The sequence below is a fragment of the Bipolaris sorokiniana genome, assembly GCF_000338995.1.
Source record: "Bipolaris sorokiniana ND90Pr unplaced genomic scaffold COCSAscaffold_6, whole genome shotgun sequence".
Lineage (NCBI taxonomy): Eukaryota > Fungi > Ascomycota > Dothideomycetes > Pleosporales > Pleosporaceae > Bipolaris > Bipolaris sorokiniana.
Window position 1 is genome coordinate 1,181,850 of NW_006911900.1, and position 12,587 is coordinate 1,194,436.

The 12,587-nt window shown below is 49.8% G+C and overlaps 5 protein-coding genes across 5 annotated transcripts; 2 read left to right on the forward strand and 3 right to left on the reverse strand.

Annotated features, from left to right (window-relative positions):
* Positions 1-38: 38 nt before the first annotated feature.
* On the forward strand, positions 39-428 carry COCSADRAFT_51158 (uncharacterized protein; the record flags this gene model as incomplete). Its single annotated transcript, XM_007701016.1, has 1 exon — positions 39-428. A coding segment is annotated over one exon (390 nt), but the record flags the coding sequence as incomplete, so codon positions are not given.
* A 3,141-nt stretch (positions 429-3,569) lies between these two features.
* Positions 3,570-4,212, forward strand: COCSADRAFT_317293 (uncharacterized protein). Its single transcript, XM_007701362.1, has one exon. It carries the CDS (start codon positions 3,722-3,724, stop codon positions 4,034-4,036), a length of 315 nt encoding a protein of 104 aa, XP_007699552.1. The 5' UTR covers positions 3,570-3,721; the 3' UTR covers positions 4,037-4,212.
* A 557-nt stretch (positions 4,213-4,769) lies between these two features.
* COCSADRAFT_36392 (uncharacterized protein) lies at positions 4,770-6,760 on the reverse strand. The gene has a single exon (XM_007700969.1). It carries the CDS (start codon positions 6,501-6,503, stop codon positions 5,148-5,150), a length of 1,356 nt encoding a protein of 451 aa, XP_007699159.1. The 5' UTR covers positions 6,504-6,760; the 3' UTR covers positions 4,770-5,147.
* Positions 6,761-9,891: 3,131 nt separating this feature from the next.
* COCSADRAFT_181007 (uncharacterized protein) lies at positions 9,892-10,721 on the reverse strand (the record flags this gene model as incomplete). Its single annotated transcript, XM_007701363.1, has 3 exons — positions 9,892-10,275; positions 10,346-10,587; positions 10,710-10,721. The coding sequence occupies 3 exons, from the start codon at positions 10,719-10,721 to the stop codon at positions 10,149-10,151; spliced, it is 381 nt and encodes a 126-aa protein (XP_007699553.1). The 3' UTR covers positions 9,892-10,148.
* Positions 10,722-10,883: 162 nt separating this feature from the next.
* On the reverse strand, positions 10,884-12,495 carry COCSADRAFT_199246 (uncharacterized protein). The gene is made up of 2 exons (XM_007701364.1): positions 12,166-12,495; positions 10,884-12,115 (listed from the first exon to the last, which is right to left on the reverse strand). Exons 1-2 carry the CDS (start codon positions 12,324-12,326, stop codon positions 11,122-11,124), a joined length of 1,155 nt encoding a protein of 384 aa, XP_007699554.1. The 5' UTR covers positions 12,327-12,495; the 3' UTR covers positions 10,884-11,121.
* Between the last annotated feature and the right edge of the window lie 92 nt (positions 12,496-12,587).

The following is a 12,587-nucleotide window of genomic DNA, read 5'->3' on the forward strand; positions in this document are numbered from 1 at the left end:
TTTAACGGAACCTTATAGACGTCAGTATAAGTGGTCTGGAAGTAGCGGGCCTTGTTCTTGGTGCCTTTCCGTTACTCATAAGCGGCATCGAGCACTGGCGTGATGTTGCGAAGGTCGGCGGCTTTTACTGGCGGATACGTAAGGAATACACCAAATTCCAGCGCGATATCCAATTCCATGAAATCGTATATAAGAAGAATCTGAAAGAGCTCTTGTTGCTACTCCTTCACGATGTCGATGAAGTTGCGAAGCTCATCGCAAATCCGGGGGGTCTAAAGTGGAGTGATAAGGCGCTACAAAGACAACTAGAACGCAGGTTGAAAGAGTCATACCAACTGTATTTGGACACTATGACTGAAATGAATGAGATCGCCGAAGAGCTAAAGAAAGAGTTATATTTTGGCGAGAAGAATGTACAAGATAAGCTCTTACCACCAGAAACAAAACGACGGAGTGCCAATCGATCGCCAAGCCTTCAACAGGGCGCAAGACCTTCGAAGATTTCCACTGCAAAGGGCAGAATGGATTACGAATTCTTCAGAATGAAGTTTAGCGTTGGGGAAATGATCAGAGATGAGCTATTTGGTTAGCTGAAAGAATGCAATGAGCGCCTGGAGAAGCTATTGAACTCTAGCGATAGAGTCACTGCACTCCAAGATGTCGCACCTGGACCTACCAAAAAAGCTTCTGAGCTGGAGTCAGCTTTCAAGAGGACTTCCAAGAAATCAAATCTGCTGTTTCAGGCGCTGCAGAATACGTGGCAGTGCTCATGTCAGCAGTACCACTTCGCGAACTTGAGACTTGAGCATCGAACATTTACTGAAGTATGTTTCGAGATCGTCTTCATGCTCATCGCCCCGTCGGAACACGGAGTTACGCCTTGGAGCCAGAAACAGATTCGCGGCGGTCATATTCCTGGCTGTTCTTCGTCTCAGAAGAGACTGGAAACTACCAAGTCTTTGGTGCTCCAACACTAGCCGGATCCTTTGCCCACGCGAGCTGGCGTGAAACCGCCCTTGACTACTCATTGCAAGAGAGTGGGTTTCTCACCACCTATACCCACTATACCAAAGATCCAGTTAGACATGTTTGTGGATCACAACGTGCAGTTATGCCGGCGACTAGGCGACAAAGAATGTGAAGTATGCATGGGCGTCGTCAGTCATGATGACGAAGCTTTTCACCTTCATCCGGTCAACCAGAAAAGGAATCAACCCGGAAGCGGTCCCACAACACTTGACCACATCCTCTGTCGTGACTTTGAAGATCCCTTTTCGCGGCGCCAGCGCTACCAGATCGCTCTCTTTATTGCTTCATCAGTAGCACAACTTAATCTTCGCCTCCGCATTTTCCCTGCCATCGAAAGCTTTTTCGTTGGATGAGACTTCTAGCACCATTGAGAGAAAGCGCCACCGTAGTAGCAGCAATCACAGGTCAAGCCACCGGGAGCATCGCCATATCCAGCGGAGCACTCAGCGCACTTCAAGCTCGACAATGACTGGCCAGGCTGTCGGACCGGGGGGGAGAAGGCGTTCCGTTGGGCCAAAACAGCTTAACAACAGATCTGCTTTTCTGCTCGTACATCGCCTTTTCGTCCGCGGTGAGCGGGTGGGCATTGACAATGGAGATGGCGCCAAGAAGGGCGATGAGTTTGGGAGTGACTGCAAGATAGTTGTGTAAATAGAGAGCTTAGATTGATTTTCCTCGTACGATCGGGACTTACACTGCATTTTGATAATGGTGAAGAGAATCGATTGAGCAGAGTCCAGTCAAGCTGAATATTGTTTTGATTGTGACGGTTGGTTGAAATTGTTGTTGTGAGTGATATAAAGAAGATTTAGAGGATGAATGATGGCTATTTATCTTATTTCTTCAATGAATGAATGGTCCATCATATAATGGTAATACGAAATCAGTATCCGTGTCAAACGTAAAAAGGTCAACTCTAGCGAATTTCCACTAAGTCCTACATCCAAGATAGAACATTAAATCGAGCGAATCTTCGGCCGGGAACGTGTAGCTCACAGATATTTTAGTCACCCTACGCATGGTTGGTCATGCTGGTGGTATTTTAGAAACAGGTTAAGGTCATGTGTCCACCGTACTTGCAAACTGGCCAGCCTCTTGAAATGAATAATTCTTCTTCAAACTAGACAGCATTACTCGAGCTCAATGTAGGGTCTTCCCTAATATTTAAATGTGTTACTCAACAAGATTTCCCACTTTTGTGGTAGACAATCTTGCTCACTTTGTACCTGCAATAGACTCAGGACATGGCTCTTATCCTCCACAACGATACACTATCAACGACAGTGGCGCTGGGCCTTGTTTTGACCATCCAATTGAGTTCAAGCTAGATAGATAAACATTTTGGGATCCTATAGTAAAGGCAGGTGAACATCAATGTGCAACTCGACCGAAGTCCATGCAGGTGACGATGATGAAATTCATTTAGCCTAATCTAGCCCAATGCGGCATATGTTAGCTTGATCAGGACCGGAGTCTATGATTAGGTCACACGGCTATCTTGTTCCGTTAGCTCAGCAGAGTGAATTTCGTACCAGTATGAAGTCTCACGCTTACCTACGAAATCCGACCGAAGTCTACTGGCAGATCGTGCTTCCTTTGATTTAGCAAAAAAGCAGGCTATACAAATTGCGACAGATATTTTAATCCTAGATTATACCGAAGTCTATATACGTAGCATAACCGCGCTGACCTGGTTACTCCAGCTGATCTGTTTGCCCACTCATCTAGCCAGGACTTACAGGTAACTTGACAGCTGGCTCACAGTGCCGCTCGCGATCTGCCATACATGTATGTACCTTGATGGAGATCGATTCTACTCGGGCTGCCAGTAGTACATTCGTCACCGTAGATAGAGACGTACAGAATAGAGGGTTCGTGTGTTCATTTATGATGATATGCTTGGTCTAACTCTTCTAACAATAATTCCGCTACAAGGGTTATTTGTATCTTCGCTATTATCAGGTAGCATAGATAGTGCTGTTAGGCTTTAGCTTTGGCCGGATTGCGGCCCGTTGGAAGACCGTGGCTCAAGCACCAGACTAGGAGGAGTTGAAAACGTTAAGTGAGACGCATACACTCGCCAGCAATAGAACCTTGATAAAGAAAGTTGTTGTCCTGCTTGAAAAATTGTCGTATAGTGCTATATTTTCAACTTTCTTCATCCTCGCATTATTATAGAAAAGGATATCGCGCAAATCAGAGCAGAGGCTCTTCGAAATAGATAGCACTATCACTTGAAAACAGAACAAGAGTATGGAAGAGGTGTTTCCAGGTTGGACGCTCAACCTGTACCTTGATTTTACCGAGTTACTACAATCATGCCTTGAATCCTACGCAAAAACCCATCCAAGTCAGCCACTGACAGCAATACGAACTACCCCACATTAGCTCCCAATCCGAACAATTATACACGGCACGCCTTGCATACACGATGCACAAAACCTCTCATCCGTTACCGGCGCACACGTCCCCACCAACTCAACACCACAGCCCCTCCTTGGCATCGTAGCTCAAAAAAACTCACGATCCTTGGCGCCAACACATCAAAAAAGCGCCACCAGCGCCCCAACCATCCTACTAAGCAAGCCTCAAGAAAAAAATCTTCAAAACAGCCGCCCTCTACCTCTGACACAAGGCTATTCAGAAAGCGCCCCAGGCTCCACAGGTACCCGTACACTTACCGCATTCCAGCATGTTCTTACTTAACGAAATTCCACCACACGAACAAGCGCACACCCAACCCGGCCCTCTCCCATCCCCACACCCCGAGATTTCCCCATTCGCTTCTCCCCTTGCATGCAAGACAGCCGCCCGCCATAAGCAAAATAGGAAAAAAACTAGCAACAGAACCCCCATCCATCCCTCACACAACCACCAAAGTCCTCTCTCTCTCTCTCCACAAAATTCTAGACCTCGCCCCCGTGCCCCACCCCCTCCAAAAGAAAAAAACAATGAAAAGCGGGTAAACAACTTCCTTCCCCTGGCGGCAAGTAGTACCAAACTTTAGCATTAGCGCCTCCCTCCCCAGAATTTTTTCAAACAAGGCGAAACCCGCGATTGCCCGCGCTCAACATACTCTAATAAGTACATTCCGCACTGCGGAAAAAAAGCACATAGTAAGGGAAAAACGAGATGCGCGACTATGATCTATGACTAGTGCATTTTTTGGCCGGAAAAGAGAAGCGGGATAGGGAAGGACTTTCCTATTCGGGATATACAAGGGTGTGTGGTTGCGGCTCTGTGGGACTTGGCGTGGGCGTGGTAGGGATGCCAGTACCTTAGTAAGATGGGTTTGGCGGGAGTGATATTCGGGTGGTAAGAGTGTAGTAGTAAGTGCGATGGGGTGCGGCGGGTGCCGACTAGGAGATGGGGTGAGCTGGCCGTGATGTGACGGGGATTGATTGGTGAGGTGGTGTGATGATGGGGGTTGGGGGGTGAGGCAGGTGTAAGCGGCTCGGAGGGATGGGCGGTACGGCGCGAGATGTGAGATGTGAGATGCGAGATGTGAGATGGTGATTACATTGATTGTTCATGATATTGTGTTGTTGCAGAGATGTTACCGAGTTCGTGGTGGTAGTGGTGTAATGAGCCTATATTGATCACGTGCACTAGTGTCGCATGATGTTCTTTGCATCGCAATAATTTCTATTACGACTAAATCGAATATCTTGTAGAACAAAGCTTCATCATCATGAAACTAAGTCACTTTTCACTGTATGTAGCTCTCTAGAGTTGAAAGAGTGGAACTTTATTCCTGTATTATATACTAATAGTAGGACTTATATGAACAATAGAATCGTCCTATGGAGTGGAAACTTTTCTTGGTGACAAACACAAAAACGCCTAGCTGAACGTCTATCTCAATATTCGAGGAGCTTGCTGCGCGCTCAACTCGAGCAATCTATAAACGGACCGAAACGCCGACAACAAATGAGAGAGGCGAGCATACAGCAAAGCAACGCCTAAAAACCAGGTACAAACGGGGGTATATCCTACGTAGTCCAAAAGTGATGATTGCAAGTAAAAATCAGACAATGGCCAAGTAAGGAAATTCGTGAATCGTCCGCTTGAGCGTGACGAGTGGGGTATAAATAACGCAAGGAGAGAGGATTCCAAAACTACCGCTCCAGGCTGAAGCTACCAGACCGAGAGCTCATGTTTGAAAAAGGGTACTCGCATTCTTCGACGTAGGTGGGTGGGCTGACGGGAACATCTTCGTAGAGCGGAGGTTGCTCCTCATCCCAAGCAATACCCATGCCCGATCGCTCGGTAAGGACCAGGTGGAATTGAGTACGGAGAACACGGGCGGCGCCGGTGGGGGTAGCTTGGCTGAGCTTCTTGAGTGGCGCCCATTCCTCAGCGACAACCATTTCGATGATCAAGTTGTGCTTGACGCTCATGCCGTTTGAGCTTTCCAGGTCGCAAAGAGGCTTCATGGCCATATTGCAGGCTGCCTGGAATTCAACATCGATCTCGCCCTTTTCAAAGTCGGTCTTCCAACCCATCTTGACCTCTTCGTTGGCAATGGCACGGACATCCTCGTGGAGAACGCCCTTGCCCTCACCACCAACCTTTGAAATGTGCTTGGCGCAAGCTGGGGAGATGAATTTTTGCGTCTCTTCAATGCGCCAGTTGAGTTTGCGCAGTCTCCATCGCGTTTGCGAGTCTGCCTTGTTTTGAACAATCCCGGAAAGGCGCATTTCGATGGGAAAATCGCCGATAGGGTGGATTACTGGCGGCAGCTTGACGGAAGCCGTAAGATTGGTCGGCGGGAAGATGCGAATAGAATGCTTCTCCGCACCAGGGAAAATAGCGCGCTTAATGTCCAGATTGCGCTTGTAAGTAATCTTGCCCGAAGAGGTGGTAGCAACGGCGGACAGGTAATAGTCAACCGTGGCAAGGCTACCATGTGTGGTAGCCGGCAGATGACCTGGCAGTAGGTGACTGAAGGGAAAGTTGTGGGGACCGTGACGCAGCGAGACGGGATGGGTCAGAAACTCCCACTTGTGGATTTCAGTGGTCTGAGTGGTGCAGTCTGGGCAATGTGGGGCCACGGGCTTCTTGGTGGTCACAATGGCCAGCATGCGCATTTCAAACTTGTCGACGGTGATGAAGGGGTCGTGTACGTTGATGACGAGCTGCCCTGAAAAAATGGCGCCAGTCGATGTCTGGGGTGTGTTGTAGAAGACGATTGGTGGAGACTCTACGCTCATGTTCATGGAAGCTGCGCCCTGTGCCTCGAGCTTTGGCGTCTTCTTGGCATCTTCTTTCTCTTTGGCATGCTTGTCATGCTTGTGGCGGTTGAAGATGTCCATGACCAGAGATTCCTCCGACTTTGACTTTGCCTTGACGCGTGGGGCGTCGTAAGAATAGACTGGGGGCAGCAGGCCTTCGGCGTGTGGCTTAGTGGTGTCCGATTTAGGAAGTGGTGTAGGAGCGACCCTCGCAAGGGTACTGAGCAGGCGGCCTGGCATTCTCTGCTGGAGAATCTGGGGTAGGGCTGCGAGTAAGCGACGTGAGTGGACGGCTGGCAGCGTAGATAGCAGAGATGAGTTGCGGAGATGTGTGGGAAAGATAAGGAATTGTCCAATGGGGGTAAGGGCGTGGGCCGACAAGCGATATGCAGGCGGAAAGCGTGGAGTGCAGCTGTGGTGTGCTTAGGAGTTGACTTTGTGTGAGTTGAGGTGGTTAATGAGATATTGAGGCAGGAACATTGCAGGCTATCAAAAATGACCAGAAACTGGAGGCCGGGGAAGGATGAGGTCTTATTTAAGAGAGTTGATGACTGGCTTTACATGAGAGAAATTCCCTGACTGGATTGCCTCTTGGAAGCTTTGCATGATTTCATCGATAGTGGCACGAGCAGGGATTTTTCTCGTACTCGGGCTAGACGCTTGCGGCAAGCGCATCCCTGCATCTGAGTGTAATTTTTGGGTCAGGAGGCAGGTGCGCACGGCCTGCCGCTCACGAGATCGCCGGCGAACCCAGCGAGCGAGCGTGCCTGTCCTGCCTGTCCTGCCTATCCTGCCTGGCGTGCCTGCCGGCCCAAAAGACGTCAATAAACAAGCGAGGGTAAGAGCGAGCAAACTCCGGCTGGGTCCCGTGACCATGATGACCTCTACTGCCTACACCCGGCAACTTGCCCATTTCCCATTAATCAATTGCACACACGCCCTGCGCTGCTGACATGCCGTCCTCGTCCCTATGCTCATCTTGCCGCTTACCTCAGTTTTACCGACAGGTCGCGGCCTCGGGCCCCAGCTACGCCCCAGCTCGCTGCCAGCGGATGCACCGTCTGCACCGTCGTGGCTCGACGTCGGGGAACCTCATGTGGCTCGCCGGCGGCCATCCATTCCACCCACGCATCGCCAGCCTGGTCCAAGAGCACCACTTACGTCTCCACCCGTTAAACTCTGGGGTGTTCATCATGCCAAAACGACGGCACACTGCCCGCCCTCTTGACATTATTCGCTGACGCACATGTGATGTCCTCTTCCCCGCAACCCAAGTCTTGTGCTTGTCGCCAAAAAACCTTTGTACTATGCGATCTGGGGACGAGCAATTGAGCATCTCCTCGGCCATGGCATCATCGCAACCGCCCTTGCCTACCACCTTTCCCATACATACTCGTAGCCTGCAGCTGCTCTCAGCACATCACCCACACCTGCATTATCCCTCACACCCACATGACACGTTGTATGCGCCCATGGTGGCTCTATGCGAATTGTGCATCGTCTTCACCGTCGTCGCTGTCATGTTGACCATCCATGGTGCCCATGCCAAGACGCGGCGTTAGGTAACACAGCGAATTTTTCCCTCGCACCGTGGGCCAACCACAGCTGCTGACTGGCCTCCCCACTCCACCCACATCTTTTACAGTCTCTTTACACATTTTGGCGGCTCCGGCCCGATGCTGGCTGAGACTCAGGCTGCCTCGTGTCAAAAAAGCACCCACTTGTTGAGAGACCAGACTGTTCTACATTACTCGATGGAACCCTCCACGGCCACGCACTAGCGCCAATCACGCAACTTGTTCCGCATCACAGCAGTCCGCCAGCCATCACGCGGGCCGCGTACAAGACGTCTTTCGAGCAATTCCTTGCGAATCTTGTAACGTCTCGCTTAATATGTAGCCCTGCCGCTTGAATGGCTGCCGCACTGTCAATGTCCGCAAATGTCCGCACTACCAATGTCCATCTGCCAAGGTCGCTGGCTTGCCATGACCAGATCGGGAAATTCATCAGCATGCGCTGCATGCCCCTGGCCTGTCCCGACCACCGGAGCCCGTGAGTCCCACATATGGTTCCCTCACCTGCTCCAAGGCGAATTCCGAGTACCGTACCTCGTTCCCGTCGGATATCCATCACGGGTTTGCTCACCATGCGACACGCAACGTGGGAGTCATCATGTCGTATAATTACGCCATCTAAATCACCGCAAACGTGCCATGGCACCATGATGGTCAAAATCACTCACGTCTCACCGCCAATCTGCTCCACTATACAGAGGTTGTAAATGTATGTACAGGTACCTCGTCGTGTCTAGAACGTGGCTGGACGTTTTCCATCACCCTGCGTCGCGGCTCTGAAGAGCCGCTTCTGGGCGCTGCGTCCACGACCCGCAACGGGCCGACTAGAAATAACCTTCTCGAACCATCCCATTGTGGCACATCCCGATTTATGCCAATCACATGGCGAATGACCCCTGTGGCGCTCCTCAGGTCGGGATCTTCACCGGCAGTCTAGTAGTACTACTAGTAGTAAACATGTGGCTGCACACCTTGATGAGTATTCGAGAACTTGTGAGTTTCATCGGTCGCACATCCGGTGAAAGTTACAGCATCCCAACAGCACAAACTCTACCTTGCGGGCCTCCTTTCTCCTATCCCCGACACATCATAAGATATTTCAAGGTGGGTATGCCGGCATGACGCGTGGCACTCAAAGTGCGTTGTCTCGATATACTTTTGCATGCTGACGCCTTGTGACATGTGGATCTTTACCACGCGGACAAATCACTGTCTACACACTAACATGCCCGGAACAAGTCACTAGTGCCCGCATTCAAGCAGTAGCACCAAGATCGTTGCCGTCGATCTACTGGGCAGAAAAAAAAGCGTGCTGCAACCCATTCCTCCTGCCCGCTGTACAGTTTCAGCCACAAGCTGTTTTTGAACAACAAGTAGGCCAGCAAAGCAGCCCCTATACCGCTCATCGCAGTAACATTGCTTCACCGGTGGGCGAATAGTTTCTCTTTCTCTCGAGATCCAGAATTTCCATCTTTTTTCCGTTCACCATCATGTGTAAATTGCGGGCCTCTTACGACAACTAACATATATAACGAGATATATTAAGCTTCTATTCGCATGATGATTGGTCGATTGCAAAATATCGTTCGAGTAAAAGAATCAAAGGACGTGTTTCACATCATCTCACTCCACCATCACCACCCATCTGTTTGTCATAAGTATGTAAAAGCGACCCAGAGGGACGTTACACAACCTCCAGACCCGTTGAGCTGAGACGGTGAGCCTTTCCCCACATGCAAGGAAGAATGGAACAATCCTTCATGCAAGCTTTCTTCTCTTTCTTGGAAAAAACCTTGTTGTTAATCTATGGGGTGTTAGCTTGTGATGCACGTTACATCTTTATTTTTTTTTCTCCTCGCTCGTTTCCCCTGTCTTGCTTGTTAGCTCTGCCGCGGAAGATCGTGCGTACTGCCGTTGAGCATCATGTGGAGTACAAAATGCAAGGGGGTCCGCTCTGAGCGTTGCACTAGTAGGTGCTGATTTTCAGACAGTTCTCACAATGTTGTCCCTTTTTGGCTTTTTTTCTTTTTTTTTCTCGTAGCGCTAGGATCCACCTCCTACACTTCGCCTGGAAATAAAGAATTCACCCTCAGGGCCAATCGCGCAATTCTCGAGAGAAATAAACAAGACAAAACATCATCACAAATGGGGCACTTCATAGCACCGGAAAATATTCATTGTTTTGGCACATGCATCAATTCATTCGATTGTGCTATACGCCATGTAAGCTTTTCGGCCCTTCCCTTATTTTCCAAACACTAGACTTCATATAATGCAAGCCGAGGTGGTATCTTTAAGTGGAAATGTACATCTACTCGTCGTCCTCGTCGGCCTCGTCGTTGACAACGTTGAAGAAGCGGAGCTCGTAGACACCCTTGGAGGTGGAAACAACACGGAGCCAGTCACGGAGCTGCTGCTTCTTGAGGAACTTCTTGGTACTATTGTTTGCCATCATGTCAGCTCGCAAATCGCAATTATATATATAAGCCGAGAGAGAAAAGAACGTACAGGTACTTGAGGTAACGACCAGAAAACTCCTGGTGGGCAATGACCTCGATCTTTACCTCGCCTTGCTGGCTGATCTGGATGTTATCACCGAGGTTACCGGTGCGGCCCTCGACCTTGATGCGGTCGTTGAGGAACTTCTCGAAAGCCTGGATGTCGAAGATCTTGTCGTTGACGGGCTGCGAGCAGTTGATGATGAACTTCTTCGTCACCTTCTGGTTCTTCTTGGCGGCGGCGCTGCGCTTCTATATTCATGCGTACTTAGCCTACTGTTCTGGAACACACGTGCGCGAGAAAGACACACTCAGACTCCGGAGAAGGTGTCTGGTGCTCTCGCGCCGGAGGACAGCAAAGCGGTTGTACGTACGGTGGTAGACATCTTGATGAGATTTGGGGGGTGAGCGCAAAGAGATGGATATCCTGCGTCTTCTTTGAGGTGTTTGGAGGGGTGGAAGAGGGGAGCTGTCGTGAGGCGCGCCGGTCGTTGTTCGCTGTGGGATTGCAAAATGCGATAGTGGGATACTAGGCTCAATACGGACTGGCGTGCCAAGTGTTCGACCGAGGACTTATTGATCCGCCGACATACATTGACGCGAACAGCTGACACTGATAATCGGTCTGAATGTTAGGTTCCTATAGATTGAATTTGTTTAGAAATCTCGAGTCGATGCTTTTGCTTGATTGTGTTATCATTCAGGACTACCACAACACATCCACACATACAAATACACTATCGCAACATGTTGCTTGCCTTTGCGCTTCTTTCATTGTCCTAAACATCATAACTTCAGTCGATTGTACGCCCAGTAAGCTTTCATCGGCAGTTTCCAGTCAACATTCCTCAAAGATGGGTCGAAGATGTCGAAATCAACTCCTTGCAACTTATCCAGCCATGCCTGCGTCGCAACGCTGGGCATGAAAACCCCAAACGCTTTTTCTACTTCTGCCAGTTGTACCTCCTGTCCAGTGTTCATCTGCTGTACACTATATTCATGGTCCGCCTCGTGCTGGTGCTCAAAGTCATGACCAAGGGTCCCTTCTGATCGCAACTTATTAAGCATTTCTCGAGCTGTGATGAGATGGTCATTTGCACGTGTGGCCACCGTGAAGACAGCGTCGCGGAGACCAGGGGCGGACCCGCCTTGTCGGAATACATCTTCCTCGCGAACAGAAGCTTCAGCCATGACATCGAGCGGGAGGAGAACAGCGCCTTGGGTCGGTCCTGATTGGCCTGTAATGGAGTTGCTAGTACCGAGTGCCTGTTGTTGTGGGAATGCGATGAAAGGAATGCCTCGTAGCACTGCCGCGATGCCCATTGCCTTTCCAATGTGTGATGCAATGTGGTCGGTTGTTAGAGATGCTTGCGGCAGCGCGGAAAGGGTCAGGTATAGCATAGTGGAGTATGTGTTCTCAGCATAGCTCTCCAACGCGCTCAGGGTTGGATACGGTGGATTCCCTAGATACTGTTCTCGTGTGTTGATGATGCGATGGAACCAGTTCTTGCTCAACCGTGCTTTCCCGTCAGACCGTTCATGCAAATCTTCTGCCGCTTGTGCCAACAGAATGGCTACTGGCTCTTTTGGCGGAGTTCCTGCTAGTGCTTTGGTTATAGTATCCCGCCAAAATTGCATGCGCATCATGCCAATAGTGGGGGTACTAGTCGTATCGGCGACGCGGGCAACGTCGACATTAAAGGCGCGGATGGCAAGGTAAGCATCGCGGGAAGATTTTGGTATGAAAGTTTGCAGGATATGTGAGGGTGTGTCATACGTTCTGCAAGTGGTCAACGAAAGGCCGGTTGTTAGTAGGAAAGGTATAGTCACCTGACTAAATTTGCGCAGTATGCGCGGGCACTTGCAACTTCATCTTTTGAAGGCTTCGCTGTACTATTGAGACGCGAAGAAACATAGAGAAACCTGCGCTTGGGCCCTAAGAAGCTTTGTATGCGCCTCCAGGGACCTGTGCGGAATCTCGGTGGTAGCATTGAAACTTTTTTTTGCGGCAATCAAAAATTATAGTACAATGCCAACAGCCATTGCGCAATGCAAACAGCGATAACGAAGAGAAGACACCTGTGATGCAGGCAAAGAAGAAGTTCAAAAAAAATACAGAGTAGTATGAATCGTTTTGGTGTAAGGCACAAAGAGTCGAAGGCGACTGGTTGGTATGTATGACGCTATAATGTCGATCACCCGCACGTTAGGCCATGTGGGTTCGTGAAAGCGCGTCGACGCGTCTAACCACT